Genomic DNA, 19,209 nt, shown 5'->3' with positions numbered 1-19,209 from the left:
CCCCCTCCAGAGCACAGAACAAGTCTGCAGCAATGTAGAATCCTCTCATGTTAAGGAAAGGTAGAGCTTTGTTCTATACACAGGCCTAGTAATGGGATGCAAACTAGAAAGAGTTTTTGTTAAAACTTGCTTTTGTTAAAACATTTTCAAGATTTTACTGTTAAAAAATTGTAACCTTCCCCCTCCCCCAAGTACTAGAGCATTTGCCCTCAGCTGAGTAACCATGAGACATTCTAATGCTGTTCCTCATTACCTGCTGCTACACCCAGATGCCTAGGGGAGCTAACAAGGCAACTCTGCCTAGCGGAGGAAACGCAAAGGTTTGCCACCTCTAGGTGCAAGCAAGCAAGCTTGTCAGCGTAGCAACAAGCCGTCTGGCATACTACGCTAAGGAGAGACTGTGACCTTATTGCAGCAGTTCCAAATTTTGGCTCAACCAAACGTTTGTCACCGTTTTTTAAAAATATATACAGTCCTGGTGAGATTTCCATTAAGTTGCTCCTGATTATATGAAAATCTCAACATTACCACTGTAAATTACTGCCAAGTTAACTTTTAACTGTATGCTACAATGTCAAGAGTTTGCTTTCGGGATGTTTACAGACAGCAGGTAACAAGTTTAAATACCTGAATCGGTCTGTGAACACACCTAAGCCCCAGGTTAAACTGAAATGCACAGGTTCCATATGACTTTTATTTTCTGAGTAACTGAAGCATAACCAACACTAAAATAGAAACTGACTTCACAGAAATAATGCACGGACTCAAAAATGTACGGGAACTTTAAATAGGTACTAGACTACTATATAAAAGTTTTAAATATCCCAGACCTGTAACAAGCAAAGATGCAGAAAAGAAAATACATGTTCCAAGAGTTAAGAACCAATGTGCATAAAAGCAGACAGATTCCATGAAAAGTTCTTTTATTGCCCCTCATATCTACAAATGCAGTTGTGCTTTCAGCTGGGTATCACGTGACAGTATTAGCCTCCACTAAACTACCCTGCCTGAAAGCACCAAAAATCTGAAAGGGAACTCTTCAATTTGTACAGGTCAATACAAACCCACCTGGTAAGCCAAGATTCATTTATTAGGAGGGAAATCACTGCTCTAACCAATGCGAAGCGCCTTTACAGAATTACTGCAGCAGCAGCAGCGTACCGCACACTACTGAGAATTGTGATAAACTGCTTCAGCGTCTTCACCTTTCTGCAAGGCGTCTCTTTCAAGGCAATGAACAATTTCTCACTCCCTCCGCCCCCCTCAGTACACTCCCCACAGCAACCAGAGCAGACACTTCAAAACATTTATCATTTCTGTCTCATTGATCTCAAGACACACAGCAATTTTATACCTCCCAGGATCAGATGATTCTCAAATAGCAATTATGCCAGCAAGCAACCCTCACCCAGAACAGGAAACTCTGGATGACATATGCTGGAATACTTGCTCCTTAATACTTAAGGCTTTCCTTGATATTAAAAGGCTGGCAAAGGAAAGCCTGGAAGGAAATAAGGGTTAAACAAGTGTTTTACTATACACTACAAATCTTACCCAGTCAGAAACCTTCAACTGAAGAGGATGTGCAAGACATTCCCCATTTTGTCAAGCAGCAGCTTCTCATTCAACCTGAAAATTAAAGAAATTACTCTTACCTTGTTTAAAAACCTCCCACTACTCTTTATAATTCATGAAAAATTTTAAAGGCAAACCTTACCTATGCTCATTGCCCTTCCTTTCAGGTCTAAATGCTAGACCTATTGATTTTGAGTCAACTCAAGTAGCTATCACTCAAGGAGGTTCCAAAAGGTGAAGAACTCTTGCTAGACTTTCTTCGATATTTCAGCTGTGATAAGCAGATTTAACTAGCCTTTGGAAAGCTGCTCACTATCAGCACAGTATCTTATGCCTTCACTTTTCTGGAAGTTGAAGCTGTTGCTCCTGCTGCCTTGTCATTCTTTAATTATGCTGACTTCTCCATACTCAATAGGCTGCTGAAGTCCTGTCTTATGAGTCTCCTTAGCAAAGTATGGATCAAAGAAGTACATCCTAGGTTCTTTAAAGCTGGTTAATCACTGTCCTCTCGGCTTACACTTTTTCCACGTCACAAACAACAGCTAAGCTACCCCACCCACCTACAAAGCGGTCACTTACATCCATCTCTTAAAAGGTTGCATACAGATCTTGTTCATAAAGTTTATTATGACACTATTTTTCAAAGTTAACATTGTTGTCACAGTACAGCTACAAGAGGCCCTGTTAAAAAGAACACTGTCAATACATTCTAAAAAAATTTAGAAATACCAGATCAATTGTCAGAAGGGACATCAACCCCATTCTCCAGTTGTCCCTGCAATCAGATGCAGGCCCCAGGTACAAGTCTACACATCTTCTAAGCGTAGTAACGTACAAAGCAAGTCGGTAGTTAGGTGGCCCACTCCCTAGTGAGTTGTGTTTTGGTTTCCAATGTTTTCAAACTCCAAATGGGTTGTTCAAAAAATGCCTTTATTGAAATACAGCCTCCCCCCACCCCCGCCCCAAACCCAAATTAATATGTACAACAACAGAAGCGTTCACTAAATCACCAATTCTTGCTTTAACTTTAGAGATATTTTAAAACTCCACAGAGAAAAGAATAAGCAGACTTTGAAATCCAGTTTGGAAGCTACCATCTTGACACCGGTTCCTTGTTTTAGTGTACTGCAGTCTAAATACACTCCAATAACAGTGTTTAAATAACATAGTTTAATTTTTTTTTCAAACAACACACTCATTTTTCTACTACTTCTTAAAATTGTAATTCATTATTAATATGACTGATGATGCCTTGAGCCATTTCATACATCTTTGCAGATTCATTCCTACACTGGAATCGCATTTACCTTATGCTGCACATTGACCCAGAAGTGTAACAGGTGTGAATAATTCCAATACCATATTGTCAAGTGTCTGAGTATTTCTTCTATTGACTGGGTCCCTACTCTTCTGAGTCTGAATTGACAGAAAGCACTGTCCTGGCAATAGTCGAGAGAATTCACATCAGATGAGAAAAGGACAGACTGTAGTGCCTTAATTGGGAGGTCAGAAGTGAGAATGAAGTACAATTTCTAGCCATATGTGCTGATAAGATTTGCTACTCCAGTGCATCAAATCAAACTGTAACACGCTATCACTCTACCTGTGGAAACTCAACTGTACCATTCTACGTTGTGGGAAGTGTTTCTAGTCAGTAAAATACAACTAGATCATGTTTTGTTTTATCTTTGAGCTCTTAGCCGAGCGCAGACATTTGCAAGGGAAAAAGCTTGAAAACTATACTACTTAGAGCCCATCGTGAATGGGCTTTTGGAACGCATTACCTGGGACTGTCAGTGATTACACCTGTGCTACCCTTGGCTCCCAGTCAGAAGAATGTGTCCAGAAAATTGCCTAGGGTGCATGCAAGAAAGTATATAGCCATTAAGTTATTGAGGAACATACCTATTACTCTCACTATGACGCCTCATTCAATTGAAACAGTGCAGTCTGGTGTGAGGGAGAGGGAAATGGGGACAAAGGAAGGGGATGAAAATTCCAAGCCACCCTCCCCAAAGTATAGTTTTATTGAAACAGAATCATTGTATATCCCAAGGAAACAGGCACTTGATTCCCCCCACCTTAACTTCTCGGGAATTACAATAAATATAAAGGTAAAAAGCAAGTTTCTTTTTCTCTTCACCCAAGACTTAAGCAACTGCAGTTATCCCTTATACATCTCAAATGAGACGGGAGACAGCTTTAATGTGTCTAAAGTTGGTCTTGTTAAAATATTTATCATGCCTTATTTTCTTGAAGCGCTAATACTAATACAGAACTACAAATTAAAAAAATATGCACAAACCAAAAAGTAATTTGAAATTTTCATTAAGGTAAAGCTTAGTTCTATAATTCACAAACACTAATTTGAGTAACTCAATCCTAGTTATACATCTAAACAAACTATAATGCAACATACAGATGTTTTCCCTCTGTATGCCTATGTAACTCATGTCAATGACAGTTACATATATACACTGAGACTAGACCCCTTAAGACTGCAAATCAATAGGTGTTTCTATTGTTAACTTTAAATTAATACAAAATAGTAATTGAGAAATGCATTAATCCTCTCTATTAACTAACAAGGAAACACCCTAAACTACATTTTATTTCTGTTATAGAGTTCTCTGTACTAAATGTGGAAAAACTGAACTACACAAATATTGAAAAGTTAAAAATTCCTTAATTTGTTTATTCCTGGTACCACTACCACAATTTACAGGGCAATATACCTGATGTAATGGGAAAATAAAAAGAAAAAAGAAAGACAAAGCTACAACAGATAAAGACCTCAGGAATGTACATCTAATCGACACTACATTGCATTAATCAATAGCTGCACTTTTTGCAAACTGTGGCTATGACAGTCCTGAACAAGAAGGGTTTCCTGTTTAAGCTGCAGTAACTTTTCTGACTATGGATCATCGTTCCTTCTGTGGCAGATTTTACAGTTCCTCTAATGCATTTGGGACGACTGTCTCAAAGTAACCTGCAGCTTTCCTGACAACTCCTCGCTCTCTCTCCTGCTAAGAACTGTAGCCTGTTGAATACAGGATAAGAAAATTATTACTCTCAGTGAACAGTTGTACATTATTAATCATCATTATAAATATGCATTACACCTACCCTTTTTCTGGCAGCATTTTTAGAATCTTCTACCACCATAGCCCCCACTTCCACTTCCAGATCCATAGCCACCTACAAAAAACAAGGTGCGTATTAAATACAATAACAAGAAACTTTAACCCAAAAAATATTTTCTGTACAAAATCTTATTTACCACCATAGGGACTGCCTGAACTTCTGCCACCAAAGCTGCCACCACCTTTCATGGGACCATAGTTAGACTGCTGTTGTCCACTGTAATTGCCAAAATCATTGTAGTTTCCACTTCCACCATAATTACCTGAAACAAATACAGATTTATAAAGCCACTTCTGTTCAACACTTAGGACGTGAAGCTTGCCAAATTATGACATCCAATGTAAATGTAAGTTGTAATCGTTTAAACAATTTAAAATAGAATTGCAAACATTTTGCATGCTACCTCTACTTACAATGCACAAATGACAGAAGACCCTTAGCTTTTTGAGAATTAGAAACTGTTACTTCATTGAAGATGAAAAACATCACACAACATCAGACAATTTATGTCGATATGAGTTGGCAATTTGAAGTTAACACAATAGGCCAAATTTAAGGCCTCCAAACTCAGAAAAGCACACAAGTTTCACTGTCATTCTTCCACTGCCCAATGGTTTGCATGTATGGCAAGAACGTAAACTACATACAATTTATTTGCTCCAAAAAGTGATAGAATTGTAATGGGCATGCTGCATGTACACATCAGAGGGTATAATAAAGTGTGCAGCAGATTTTGCAGCTTAACTGCCCAAACTTGTGGCAAACAATTAAAAGGCTTATTTAAACTTAGATTTAGAGTCCTCACAAAGGAGGACGTGATCTACATGATGTGAGCTGGTATCTGATGGTAACAGCATACTTCAAATGGTCAAAAGTTTAAAAATTCCCCTACTCTACCTCCACACACAGGTTTATAGCTGCTGCTTTTCGAAAAACAAGTTCCAGGCAAAACAATGCTGTACAGCATATCAAAGCTGATCCAGACAGAAAAGAACTTTACTTATGTAGCACAGCATTCTACATTAAGACCTAACTGTACAACTCATTTTATGGAGTATCATACTTCAGGCATTGTACAACTCAGACCTGCCCGAAAACCATGGATGTCTAATTAAAGCTGGCATCTTACCACCACCGAAGTTTCCTCCTTCATTGTAGCCATCATATCCTCCTCCTCCACCTCCATATCCACCACCTGGGTTTCCATATCCTGGTCCGCCACCACCACCATAACCTCCTCTGCTGCCATAGCCAGGACCACCTCCATAGTTGCCACCTTTAAATAAAAGGACAGTCAAACTAAACACACCAAAGCTTAATATTGGTAAGGAAAGGTCCATTTAACAAAAAAACAACCAACCAAAAAAAAAAAAAAACAACCCAAAAAACTCCCAAACCAAACAACAAAAACACACAAAAATATCCCATAATGTTTTCCCTTTATTATATGCATTGTGGTTGCATCATTTATCTGAACTATTTAATTCAAACAAAAAACCTCCATTAGTTTATATATATATCCTTGAAGCATGATACTTAGAAGTTCATTCTGGCTCACAGAAAATACATAAACATGCTGCTACCACCACCACCACCCATTACGTGTAATAACTGCCTCTTTACACAAATGGCTTTGTCAGTACTGTGTATCACCCTCTTTATTCCTCTGAACTGAAATGACTCAAGTAGGCAAAGCCCACAAAAGAATTCTTGTTTACAGTTTTTATCTAGGTGTACAGCTTTATTTACATGTGTGTCAAAGCTACTGGACATTCTTTTTTTCTAATCACATACAGCTTATCTGAAAGACTTAGTATTCCAGATGCTGATCTAATCTCCAACATTTTGATGGAGTAGTTCCAAACTGGGAAATAGTTCAAAGAACTCAACATCACTACATGTATCTGCTTATAAAATCAGGACATAAGTGCTACTTCCCTCATCCCCCCGCCCACCCCCCCCAAATGCTACCTCCACAGCCATTTGGTAATTTCCACAGTTCTCTTCAGATGCATTTTAGATACTGATCCAAACTTCCATCATGGAAAAGATACTACTGAGCCATGAAAAGTCTTACAGTTGATTGAAAAGATTTCCATTACGTTAGTCACTGCTTTATTCAGCTTTAGTCATCTCAACTGACACCAAAATCTTCATTTAGTTCTCAAAAATCATAAGCAGCTCCTGCATGACCTTGTGACATGAGGTCATTTAAAGGTAAGTATAGAGGAGTATGTTTTTTTCACCCATCATTTTGTGGTGAAAACAAAAAACCTTTAACTCTTCACAGCTCTACAATGTAGAAAGTATTATCACCAAGCAGACTTTTGTTTCCAATGTGAAGGCAAGACTTACAGTTGGTTGTAACATTGGGGGGGGGGGGGGGGGGGGGGGAGTGAACAATACACTTACCATCACCAAATCCATTGTATCCGTCACCACCCCCAAAGCTTCCTCTGCTCCCACCACCGCCACCACCACCCCCATAGCCTCCTGGAACACAGAACAGATGAGAGTGTTTTCCTGAAGACAAGTGTTAAGTGTTTAATCCAACTGACACAGGAAATAAAAAACCAGATATCACATTCTATATAAACATTCCAGTCATTTACCTCTTCCGCCAAAGTTTCCTCCTCGGCCAAAGTTCCCTCCACCGCCTCCAAAGTTTCCACGACCCATGAAGTTGCCGGAGCCACCCCCACGACCTACAAAATATTTTACTTAAATTACATTAGTTGAACACCAGTTATGTAAAGTAACCATGCACAACTCCAAACTCACCTCTCTGAGAGCTAGCAGTCTGCATCTCTTGTTTTGAGAGTGCTTTTTTCACTTCACAGTTATGTCCGTTTATAGTATGGTATTTCTGAACTAGAGAAAATTGTGAAATCAGAGTTAGAAATATCAGGTCATTGAAAGCAATATGCTGCAAAACTCTCATAGAAAGCTACTGTAAGACATGACCACACTTCTGAAAGGAACATTAAACCTACCCCATCTCTTACAATAGTAAAGCAGTTGATTATGCCAACATTTTACATTCCACACACTGCTGTTCTGAAATCTAACATTACACTTTTATCCCATACATAATTTCTCACTGAAGAGTTACATACCAACAATTTTATCAACTGTATCATGATCATCAAAAGTTACAAAAGCAAAGCCTCTTTTCTTTCCGCTTTGCCTATCTTCCATGACTTCTATGGTTTCAATCTTGCCATATTTTTCAAAGTACTCCCTTAAATTATATTCTTCTGTATCTTCTTTAATTCCACCAACAAATATTTTCTTTACCGTGAGATGTGCCCCAGGCTTTACAGAATCCTACAACGCCAAAAACGACATTTCAGTGGTTTATATTATTAGGTAAAGATTACGAAATAAGGTTAACTGAAACACTAACTTACCTCCCTCGAAACTGCTCTCTTTGGTTCAACCACGCGCCCATCAACCTTATGCGGTCGAGCACTCATGGCAGCATCCACCTCCTCTACACAAGAGTAAGTCACAAAGCCAAAGCCTCTGGAACGTTTTGTTTGCGGGTCTCTCATCACCTGCAAAAACATACAGGGTACTCTGCATTTCTGTTCTAGATTAAGTACCTATACCTATATCCTTCCAAAATCAGACTAACATTTGACACTTACCACACAGTCCGTGAGTGTGCCCCATTTTTCAAAGTGCTCTCTCAAGCTATCATCTGTTGTTTCAAAGCTCAGACCTCCAATGAACAGCTTTCTCAATTGCTCCGGCTCCTTTGGCTCATGGCCCTACAAAAGCAAAATTAAAAACCTATTTTGAATACAAGCCACAGAGTTAAAATTTCACAGAATTACTAAAAATTATCTGTGCACATTATAACTACAAATAGGTGGCATACATTTACATAAAAACAATGACTTCTAATGGGTTTAAGACAGCAGCATAGTAAATAAACACTTAATGAGGTGTGATTTTAATTAAACCACTAACTAACTAACAACTTAAAGAGTGCTCAAATGCAAACAACTGTAAAGAGACTTCCATATACTAAATAATCTGGTTGCTCCCCAGCCCCCCCAGAAGTGCATTCATTTTATGTCTATCTTATGTTCGAGTTGCATATTGCTCTGTAGGGATTAGCAGTGAAGCACTGCTAGATAAAGGGAAGTTCTAACACTTTATGAAGCATCATCATGAGAAACTATAAAAAATTTAAGAACATAGCGTACAAGAAGAAAAGTTTATTGTCCAAACTGAGCATCTAGTCTTTTAGGATATCCATTCTGAAAGGTTATTTTTATGCATTTTGAAGAAATTTATCAACTCTTAATGTCTTAAAATTCTAAATTTTGTACTTGGATAATTTTGTAAGTTGAGTGCATGCAAGCAAGAAAGTAGAAGTACATGTGTAGTTTTCAGTGTTATGGGAAATACCTCTTAAATGTGAATCAAGATGGACTTACATCTTACAGATAAAAAACCGTCTTGAATAATGACTACTCAATGACCTGTAATGGGTACAGCTACTGGAGTAAGACTGGTATCTTAACAAGCATTGTAAAACAAACTTAAGTTTAATTGAAGCTCTTGACAGTATCACCTACGTATGACCAGCCACATTTTAAAATGTGCTGATTTTTAAAGCTCAGTTTTCTATAGACCAATTAAAGTGGGCTTACAGGTGCATTAGTGTTTCTGCTCTTTCAGCGCTGCATGTTTTTAGTTAGGCGGGGAATATCCCCATGTATTTGACAGGAGTTTATGAAAAATTATTTTACAACTTTCTCCCATCCCCAAGGCAGAGCAGTCTTATAAAAAGCAATCAGATTAAAATCTTATTTAGCAAGCTGGTATTTTGTGCATATAAAACAATCCACAACAAGGTGCTGGCCAGCTATGCTGCATACGACTTCAATTCCACAGCATGAATGCAGTGGGTTAACCTAGACTACATTCAGCATTAGCCTGAGAGCTGAACTACATAAAACCAGCCACAGACTTCTACGTGTAGATGTCTTGCTTCAAACCTGAAGGTGAAGCGCTTTAGCCTCTGCAGTTTAAATAAACTGGGTGGTGGTGCTAGGGTTGGTCAGAAAAGCATACATCCCTTTGAGTGCAACACAACCACCCTAAAGAGCAATGAATATTGTGAAGCAATACATGGCAAGAGAGAATTTCTGAATTATATACTGCTTTATGAAACTACTGGCTTATAATGTTCAGGTTGTACTACAGGAAAAAATACCTAAGATTACGAAAAGCTGACTGGGAAGCAGATCCTTGCTCTTACACCTGCTAAACTTAGCAAGAAAAAGCCCCAGCATTCTTGGTAACAGCTTTCTATTTAAGGCACTAACTTCATTACTACAGAAACATTATTCTATAAATGATTGACAGTCAATGGTCCTGTGACTACAAAGTAAAGCTGCTTTTCTACAGTCTTCCAAGCGGCCTGGACTACATAAAGATAATAAAAATATTCCCCTTCTAACTATATGTAAACTTAAATCTTAGAGGGTAACACACCTACTGTATATAGAAACTGCTTTAGGTTAAGTTAAATATTGTTTTCTGTTGCTAATTGCATTGGGGTTTTTTTAGGCTACTAACACTACTTAATTTTTAGCTGGGTTATGTTAAAGCTGCGAACATTTAAGTGTTTCAAACTCTCCTGCACAGATTAAAAGGAAATCTATTACATGAAACTGTAAAGTTTAGACTTCTCCAAAACAAAAAACCTATATAAGGAAAAACTAGACAGACTTTTTACAGTTCTCTGACACCCATCAAAGCTACAAGGTTTTCAGTTAGCAACTCAGACTGCTTTTACCTTAGAAGAATGACCACAGAACTCTTCAGGTCACTCCTGAAAGTAAAAGTGAAGTCCTTTTCTGCTTATTTTTATTATGTGCACATGAACCGCTGTTCTCATACAGGAAGAATAACACCTGCTGTTACAGCCTATCTCCTCTATCAGAGAGAAATTATCCTTGGGACACACCTATGTTATAGGAACTCTCCACAGAAGTAAAGGGCAACATTTTCTCAGGGAATTAATTGTTTTTTTCAGGCATTTTGTTCTCACTGGGGATAAGCATCTCTAGGGTTTTCAGAGTGCTGTCCTCTATCACACAAGATGTTGTTTCTCAGTCCTCCTGCTGCAAGTTAGTTATAACAGCAGTCTCTCCTGGGCAGCAAACCTTGCAAAATACATCTCTCCCTTCCTCCCTACCACACTGCTTCAATAGGATCAGAAGGCTCCCTCCCACTCAGCCAATACTGAGGGCCAGCACGCCATTTTGCAGTGCTCCTTCGGTCAGAGGGGAAGGCGGGGAAGCAGCGGTAAGAATGCCCAGCCTGCCTCCAGCCAGCAAGCTGGCAAGAAGCTTCAGCTTCTCCCCCTAAGCAGTTTAAGGGACTTCCAAATACATTAAGAGGCTCAGAGGAGACGGGGAACTTTCTTCCCAGCCTTGACTAGTGACTTCCTCCCTCAAGCCACAGCCCGACGCAGCACCGCACGCCTCCATTTTGTGAGCTCTCTCTTCTCCTCCACCCTCAATATGGAGCCGGAGGGGCGGGGCCACAGGGAAGCGGGAACGCGCGCGCGCGCGCAGCAGCCCCCACCCCGCCAGCCACGTCCCAGCGCCGCCGCAGTGGTGCCATGGGAGCGTCCCGCCGCCCCCGCCCCAGCGCTGGAGGAGGGCAGGGAGAGGCTGGCATTGCAGGGGAGCACGTGGTTCCCTCCGCTCACCCTTTCTCCCGATCAAAATCAAACGACTGGTTCCTACGTCCTACCTAAAACCCCGAACACTCAGCGCGGTCTAACTGTACCTCTCTCAGAAGAGAGGAAGAAAAAATGGCAACTAGCAACCCCCACACGCACCCCGGGATTCCTGTGAAGATCCTAATCTTTGCAGAAATCCCAAGACCTTTTGACAACACTGCTGCAGATGTGCACTGCCTTTATTCCGAGTTCGCTGTAAACTAACTTTCATATGGCAGGGGTTTTGAATAATCAGCCTTCTGGAGTTGCAGTATTTCTCTCTAAAGGCACCGCTTTCAGGTGGAGTCTTCCCGTGCATCGTACCTCTGTGAACACCAGCAAGCGTCCACAAAACGCCTGGCACCACACCTAGGCTGCTCTGCAGCTAAACGTGTAAGATGAGACTGCTCCGTCCCCCAGACAGTCCAATCCTAGACTGCCTTCTGAAACAGGAAAGCTTACAGACAACTGGGCCTCATCCACTTTCTCCGTGAAACATTTTCTCTAGAAACTTAATAGCTTCTAAGTACATTCCAGGGCGAGCTACCTTTGTAAACTACAAGAGCTGATTTAGTAGGCAGCTGAGTGACCCCAGCTACATTCTATCCAAAGTCCAAAGCAGTGAGACAGTTGCAACATTCCTTCCAGAAGGACTTCAGGCACCATACTTCAATACAAAATAACCATACGCTACCAGATACATGCAACTCGGACAAGGTTTGTTCTTAATTCGAGGGTATAGGCCCTCCCACATTGCAGTAGTGTATCATTTCCCCCAAAGTTGGAACTAGCTAAAATATTCAGGCACCCTGGAAAAGTAATGTTAGAAAGCAAACAAATCAAAATAAACAATCAGAAAACATCTCAGTTATAAGCCATATAAGCATGTATAATACCCTCTTTGCTAATCTTAAAATTGAGTTTATTTTCTGAAGGGTAGCAAGACTTTTTCTCCCCCGCCTCCCATTTCCACACCCTGCCCCAAAAGTATCTAGCTCCCATCCTCCCAGAACAGCCCCAACATCTTCTCTATACTACGCACCTTATTCAGTCTACGGTATTTCTGCTAGAAGCAAAAGAAAACAGTTATTTTTACTTAGTACAGCCTCGCTTTCATTTGCAGTGACTATTAGGCAACCATTTTTTATTTTAAAAAATACAACCAAAAAAACCACCAAAAAAAAACCAAACAAAAAAACCAAACAAGAACCTGTCTTCATTCCCACTAAAAACAGGATTTTGAAGATAGGAAGGAATCAAGCTCCTGCTGATACTCTGAGGATGCATAAATTTCTTAATAAAAATAATTACACGTTGCTTTAATCACAAACATAACATTTAATCAGTTTTGTTGTAACAGAAAACTAGAAAAGCAAAATTTTCCCACTATGCTTAACACCCCACCCCTTAAAATTTCAAGTAATGCACTGCAATTTATAGTTACTCCGCTAGTATGGGGATGAAGAAGGTAGGAAAAAAAAAAAGCAAGCTAAGAATTAATACATCAGATAGAAATGGTTAAGTTGGGTTTTTTCAATCTTTTCCCCTTAAAGCTACTTTTTTTTAATAAAAAAAGCAATCCTCTCACCTGTGAGGATCGTCTTCCTTTCCTCTTGTAGTCTTCCACATCTCTCTCTTCCTTCAGAGCAGCCATTTTGGAAGGGTACTCTAACTCAGCCTTTCTTTTAGATCTAGGAAACCTAGAAAACAGGTTGGATAGGTCAGTACTTACCCCAATTCCTGTGAAGCAGGGCCTTCTCTGGCTGCAACACATGGGTGTGGCTTTATAGGAGAAACCGGGAGAGGGGTGAAAGTAGAAAAAAATGTAAGTATTTAAAAGGGTAGAGTAAAAATCCTCAGACTATTTTGCCCACAATTAAGAAATGCTGCAGAAGGAATATCTGCTATCCTAGTAAACGTCTTTGTACAACTGTTGGAATAACAAGGTACAAACTAATGCTAAAATCTGTAGAAAACAACCTATGTCCATTACTGTCTTACATAACTATCATGAATACAACTCATACAGGGCAAGCAAATTCCACCTTTGATACCCAAACCCGCTACATAAATCAAATTCTACTTCTCTGAATTTTAACCCCCAAAATATTTAACATTTTGCAAATATGGCTTATTAGAATTATCTTACAAGTAACCTATTGTAATCAGTGATCCAGCAGCCTGGAACTGGAACACTAGAGGATTTAACTAGTGTTAAATGTTTTCTGTATTGAAAAATATTTTCCGCTGACACCAGTGCAAGAATCTTTTACCGATTCTATTCTTGCAACATAAGAAATTTTACCAGTTGATCCTCAGCAATCTGTAGCACTAGTCATCTGCATTACTTTTGCTTCCAAGTGATGTATTTGATTACTACCCTGTACCCTCTACTTACATGCCTAACTTTTCACAGTGTTATCTACGTATCATTAAAAAAATCAATTATTTCACAAGCACAGTGAATTAATCCATATCTAAGCATTCAAACAAAAAACATTCCCTTTAGCCTTTATTATTTCAAGTTTTCTGAGATCATTAAGTTACTTGTCTTACTATACTGTATTAGTACCTTTGGCTACAATTCATCACTACTTTGGATGTTTCTTGAAACTTTATTACAGGAGCCAAAACAAAATACTGTCAACTAAATAACATGCTTCTGTAAAACTACACTTGTGCTGCATTAAAATCATTGATATTTACAAGATTAGGTATATTTTGGTGGGGTTTTTGTTTGTTTGGGTTGTGTTGGTTTTTTTTAAAGTTTTATCCCAGCAAATACTGCATAGGGAAAGGCAGGCAGGCCTCTATTAATGACCTCTATGTACTGTTATTCAGAGTGGAAATTATTATTTAATATAAATCCATGTTAAAAATCCAGCTTCAAATTAAACTCAACTGTGAAATCACGAGTACCATGATTTAATGCATTAAAAAATTTAAAGGTTTTACAAAGTAACATCAAAGTGTTTGTACCATCTTCAGTTCCTCTCTACACAATGTTAAACCTGCTCTTGAAATCCTTTAAATCAAACATCAGTTTGACTTAGGAGTATTAGGATACCAAGTATTTCAACTGAGCTGTTCAATTCCTGAAGTCATAGAGGGGAGGTATGAAACAGTATGTTAACAATTCAAGGGCTTTTAAAAAGTAGCTGTATGGGAAAATAAAACTTCGGGAATTGTTAGGGAGGAAAGGGATAAGCCTATTTAAATACTTTTCCTAAGTAATTAGAAGTATGCAATCCCTCTCTGATTTTGTCACCTGCTGCTTTCCCCAGTGAGGCTCCACGCTGGCCAACATAAAACTCACAGGCATGGTCTTTGCCACAATGGCCTCTGAAGGCCATGACAGTCAAAAGAGTTGTCTCCTTGCTAATGCACACCATTAGCTGAAGTGGAACACAATCCTGTTCAGCCCTATTCCTACTTTGCCTCATAGAAAGTGACCAAAAGTCAATATTAGCTTCTTTTATACTTAACATCAACAAAATAACTCTATTCAACTCTAAATATTCAGAATATTCTTATCAGCTGAGTTAAACTAGCATTGAAACAGCTGTATACTGCAACTTAACTACAGAACTGAAAGGAGTCTCAGAACAAATCTGTTGGTTATAATGAGAAGAAAGTCACTAGGAGATGCCTCATTACTCAAAGAGCTTATAATGCTACTGTATCTCTTACGGAGACAAGAAGATAATAGAGGCAAAACAGACATTCCCAAGATGGAAGTTTACCTGTCCATTCAGAGAATACTACAGAGATGTATTGGTCTTTTCTGTAAACAGCTGAAGTTGGACCTAACATGCATACAGTATATCGTGCCAAACCTAAGAGTTAAAGCAGCAAAACAATAGATTTTCAGCTCTAAGTGCGTTGGCAGTTTATTCCCAATGCCAACAGGAACGTCTGCTGGGAAAAACCCAAGATATCAGCTTGATAACTTACGTGATGGGTTTCCAAGCTTTACTGAAGCATGTTCAAATGCTTTGAACTCATTAGCCCTCCCAGTTGTCAAAACTATTCAACAACCCTGAAGCAACTAAAACAATTGCTTACATGGAAAAGTTATTTTTAGCTGTTTTGCCAAGGGATCCAGTTTCTTCTGTGCTTTTAATGTAGGAACAGAAACTAGCGTGACCTTTTGGTTTCTCCGTTCTCAATTTTATAAGGTTTCAGCTTGCAATGAAGGGGGTCAGCATAAAAGAAAAAAAACCAAACACACAAAAAACCTGCACCATTTTTGCTCATCATACTTTACTTGGAATACTTGAGCAAAAAACCCCTAGGTTTTGAGAAGAGAGGAAAGAAAACCAAGGGGGGATATCATGACAGTATTTCCCTCCAGGTAGGATGTGGATTATTGCCCTAGTCTGCATATGATCTCTACTTCATTCAAGTTGAGGAAAACTGGAACCAAGGTTTGTGCAGGACTGCTTCTTCGTGTTGCCCACCAGGATCGTGGTGGGATGCCACCAAATATCGCGGCTCTTGTGCATGTGCGGTTGGGGGAGTGGATAAAGGGAAGGGAAATGGAGAGAACTTTGCACAACGCCTTCCCCCACCTCGCCGGGCAGCAAAAGCTTGCTACATGTGCTAACTCCCCTCGGGAAGGGGGTGAGGGGGAAGGGATAGTAGGGGGGTGCTGCAATGTGTACAAGCATTCCTCAGCGTATCACACTAAGCGACCTTAATGCTTTAAAAGTCTGCTCCCACGACAATGAATGGGGAAAAAAATATCCCCAGCACACTACTCCGGGTAGCTTACGTGGGGAGCCACACAGGGAAGACAGAACAATGACACACCCACGTATGGGACTCGCTTCTCCCCACTCTCGCCCGAATACGCACCTAAGTGCTTCTGTGTCCCCCGGTACAGCTGAAGGGGACTCTGCTACCCACAGCCCTGTCCCAATCCGAGGGCCAGGCCTCTCCCACCCGCACTCTGGAGCGCAGCGAAATGGCGGCCGCAGTCGCTGTGCCCGAGGGGCCGCTCGGCGGAAGCGCAGCCTCTCCCGCATTCTCCCTCTTCCTGCCAGCGGCCGCCATTGCGGGCTAATGCGCCATGTCGCAGTGAAAAACGGGTCTGGAACGCGGCAGAAACGCTACAAAGAAGCGGCGGCCGCTCCAGGGCGGCAGCGGGAACCGCGAGGGGCACCATTACGTGCCGCCCTCCAGCCCGCCGCGCCGAGGGCTCCCCCTTCCTCCCCGGGGGCTCTGGCGGAGTTAAAGCAGCTCTACCTCCGCGGGGGGGGGGAGGGGGAGGCCGCCTCACCTCCCCTTCCATCCTTGCCTCAGCTTAGCCTAGCGAGTCCCGCTCCCTCCACGCGGCGGGCAGTTACCTCCATTTTGTGACCAGACTCGCCTCCTTCAGTACCAATATGGAGCCGAAAGGAAGAGGAGGGGGAGGGGCGGAGGAGGGGTCACGTGGTGGGAAGGCGGGCTCCAGGCACCGCGCGACAGGCCGGGAGGAGGAGGGAGGAGGACGGGGGAGGGAGGAGGACGGGGGGGGGAGGGGAGGGCTGGGGGCCTCGCGCGCGCGCGCGGCAGCCGTTACCATTTTCTTCTCAGCGCCCGCCGCCCCTCCCCCCGCGAGCCCTGGGCCGCGCTCGGCGGAGCCGCCCCTTCCCCACCGAGAGAGTGGAAAAGGACGGGAGCGAGGGAAGGAGGGGGACAGGGTAGGAGAGGTGAGAGAAGATAAGGTATAACCGTGCCAGCGTTCAGTTAAGCGCCTTCCCGCCCTCCTCGGTCCCACGCCGGCAGCTGGCCTTGCGCACTAACGGCCGCCCGCTGTGGGGGTGGCGACGCCGGCGCGCAGCCGTGACTGGTGCGCACAGGCGGGCACCGCCTCTCCTCCGCACGTAAGGCCGCCCGCCGGCCTTGCGGCCTCCCCCCGCCGCCGTTGCCCGCCCCCGCGTCCTGCCTGGTGTGGGCCGGCAGTCACGAGCGCTTAGCCCGCCGGCCGCAGGTGCGTGTCTCGTCTGCCTGCGGCCACGGGGGCTGCAGTGTGAAAGGGGAGCCCGTTGTTTAGTCAGGCGGGTTAAAAGACTTCGTAGGAAAGGAAAGGAGGGAACGTGGTGTTTAGAGAGGACTTCTGCAGGAGTATCAGGGTGTGCCTGAGGCGCTCAGGACCCTCTAAGAAGAAGGTTTTTTTGGCTCCAAGTACCGTTTTTATCCTAGAGATGCTGGGTGAGAGGCAACGAAAAGATGTGCTCTCTAGAGACTGCTCAGCACTCACCCCTTGAAAGTCAGGGTAGCTTAGTGTGTTTCTGGGTGAATACCAAAACAAATCCAAGCAGTAAGTTTTGCAAACTTTTCCATATCTTCTCAAGGAGAGGCATTGCCTGTATCTTTTAATGGTGTCTGCCACCAAACTAGCATAGAGAGTTTAAAAAAAAGGGTCTTCTGCAAGGATTTTGTATCAAATAAAGCATAGCTAAGCACGTACGTGACAGTTTTTTCCCTATCTGGAAAATGACATCAGGAAAAACAGCATTATAAAAACCTACCCTTAAAGTTTCTTCAGTCTTGGTTATCTCTGTCCTCTTAACAATACCAGCGGCTATTTCAGTATGATGACCTAACCTAGGCAGGAGGTGTTGGCACTTACCTCATTTAAAAATAACTTTATGCTATATAAAAGAGTAAACCAGTTGATGTGGTTTGACTGAAAGGTTTGTAGGTGGGTACCCCCCCATATGAAATCCTTGACTGAAAGGTTTATGAATCACTGGAAGTTTAGTATTAGCTGCTAATTTCATTTCTTTATAACTCTACCCTGCAGTTTCTAAAAAAAAAAAAAGAAAATATAATATTTGAACATCTTTCATTTATGCAAAAGTGTCAAAATCCGTTTGATTTCTCTAACTAAAGAGAATTTTCCTAATACGTGGAGAAATTCCCAATAGGTTTAGAAATGTTCTCGCTACTATTGTGTACAGGAGTTGAAAGAAGTTCTTAGATTATTCCTATATTTTGATCTCTGTGAGAAGTAGGTGACTTCCTAGAAAGTAAAACTCGATGCAAATCTCAGCAGCCTCCAGATATTCTTTGCACTGAGGCCAAAACCAACAATTTCTCATCTTCCTTCTCCCAACCAAGTAAACTACACAATTTAACTTATTTCAGATAAAATTCTTCATATATGTGTCACTTATGTTTCTTCTTGTCTTGTCCCTGTTACCCACAGGGTGAGAATACTGTGAGACAGACAACAGTACTTGCTAAATATGTCTGTTAGTTTCAAAGGTTCTTGTAGTTTACACAGGAGCTGCCTCACCGAGTTTGAAGAATACTATGCCTTTATTAGTTTGATTGTCATTCATTTCACAGTTAAGTGTCAATCATGGAGGCTGATTGTCTTGCAGTCACATTTGCTTACACAGCCACAGGCAGATCACTTTGAATTCTATAGTTCCAGTTCATGATTGTCCTCCCCTATGTGTAATCAATTGTACAGAGTGTAATAATTTTTATAATATTGTGCTCACTGCACTGACATAAAAGACAAGCCAGTAAATGGACATGCACATTTTACAAAGATTCAGAGTTGCTGATGAAAATTATCCACAAGTTTGAGGTCTTAGATGAAAAATTATAATTTTGATTTCAGGCAAACAATTTTCTGCTAGTAAAGTGTTTTCAGGTTGATTGTTATCTAGTAGAATATTGCTTCCCATTTTGGATCACCATTTCCTTAAGAGAAAATGTAGCATTTAGTACACCAGTATCTA

General features: G+C 41.3%; 1 protein-coding gene across 25 annotated transcripts in view; it reads right to left on the bottom strand.

Annotated features, from left to right (window-relative positions):
* Nucleotides 1-17,337, bottom strand: part of HNRNPA3 (heterogeneous nuclear ribonucleoprotein A3) — a 31,352-nt gene extending 14,015 nt beyond the window's left edge. For 4 of the 25 annotated variants that reach the window (XR_011324345.1, XR_011324344.1, XR_011324343.1 and 1 more), the window contains exons 1-13: nucleotides 16,328-16,512; nucleotides 13,059-13,170; nucleotides 12,513-12,536; nucleotides 8,373-8,495; nucleotides 8,133-8,279; nucleotides 7,839-8,049; nucleotides 7,504-7,593; nucleotides 7,335-7,442; nucleotides 7,135-7,245; nucleotides 5,852-5,998; nucleotides 4,859-4,984; nucleotides 4,705-4,776; nucleotides 1,555-1,629 (exon numbers count right to left, since the gene is read on the bottom strand). Coding sequence is in view for 20 of the 25 variants with exons in the window: in XM_069781512.1 (XP_069637613.1) it covers nucleotides 4,724-4,776; nucleotides 4,859-4,984; nucleotides 5,852-5,998; nucleotides 7,135-7,245; nucleotides 7,335-7,442; nucleotides 7,504-7,593; nucleotides 7,839-8,049; nucleotides 8,133-8,279; nucleotides 8,373-8,495; nucleotides 12,513-12,536; nucleotides 13,059-13,170; nucleotides 16,328-16,497 (1,422 nt within the window). In the remaining 5 variants the exon portion in view is untranslated. Of the gene's footprint in view, nucleotides 1-1,554; nucleotides 1,630-1,717; nucleotides 4,619-4,704; nucleotides 4,777-4,858; nucleotides 4,985-5,851; nucleotides 5,999-7,134; nucleotides 7,246-7,334; nucleotides 7,443-7,503; nucleotides 7,594-7,838; nucleotides 8,050-8,132; nucleotides 8,280-8,372; nucleotides 8,496-12,512; nucleotides 12,537-13,058; nucleotides 13,171-16,327; nucleotides 16,513-16,751; nucleotides 16,775-16,818; nucleotides 16,987-17,185 lie in introns of those variants that run through there. The other 21 variants (XR_011324342.1, XM_069781521.1, XM_069781525.1 and 18 more) reach the window with 21 other exon arrangements.
* Nucleotides 17,338-19,209: the final 1,872 nt, after the last annotated feature.

The sequence above is a fragment of the Haliaeetus albicilla genome, chromosome 4, assembly GCF_947461875.1.
Source record: "Haliaeetus albicilla chromosome 4, bHalAlb1.1, whole genome shotgun sequence".
In the NCBI taxonomy this organism is placed as follows: Eukaryota; Metazoa; Chordata; class Aves; order Accipitriformes; family Accipitridae; genus Haliaeetus; species Haliaeetus albicilla.
The sequence above is the reverse complement of the archived record's forward strand: the minus strand, read 5'-3'. Positions and strand labels throughout refer to the sequence as shown.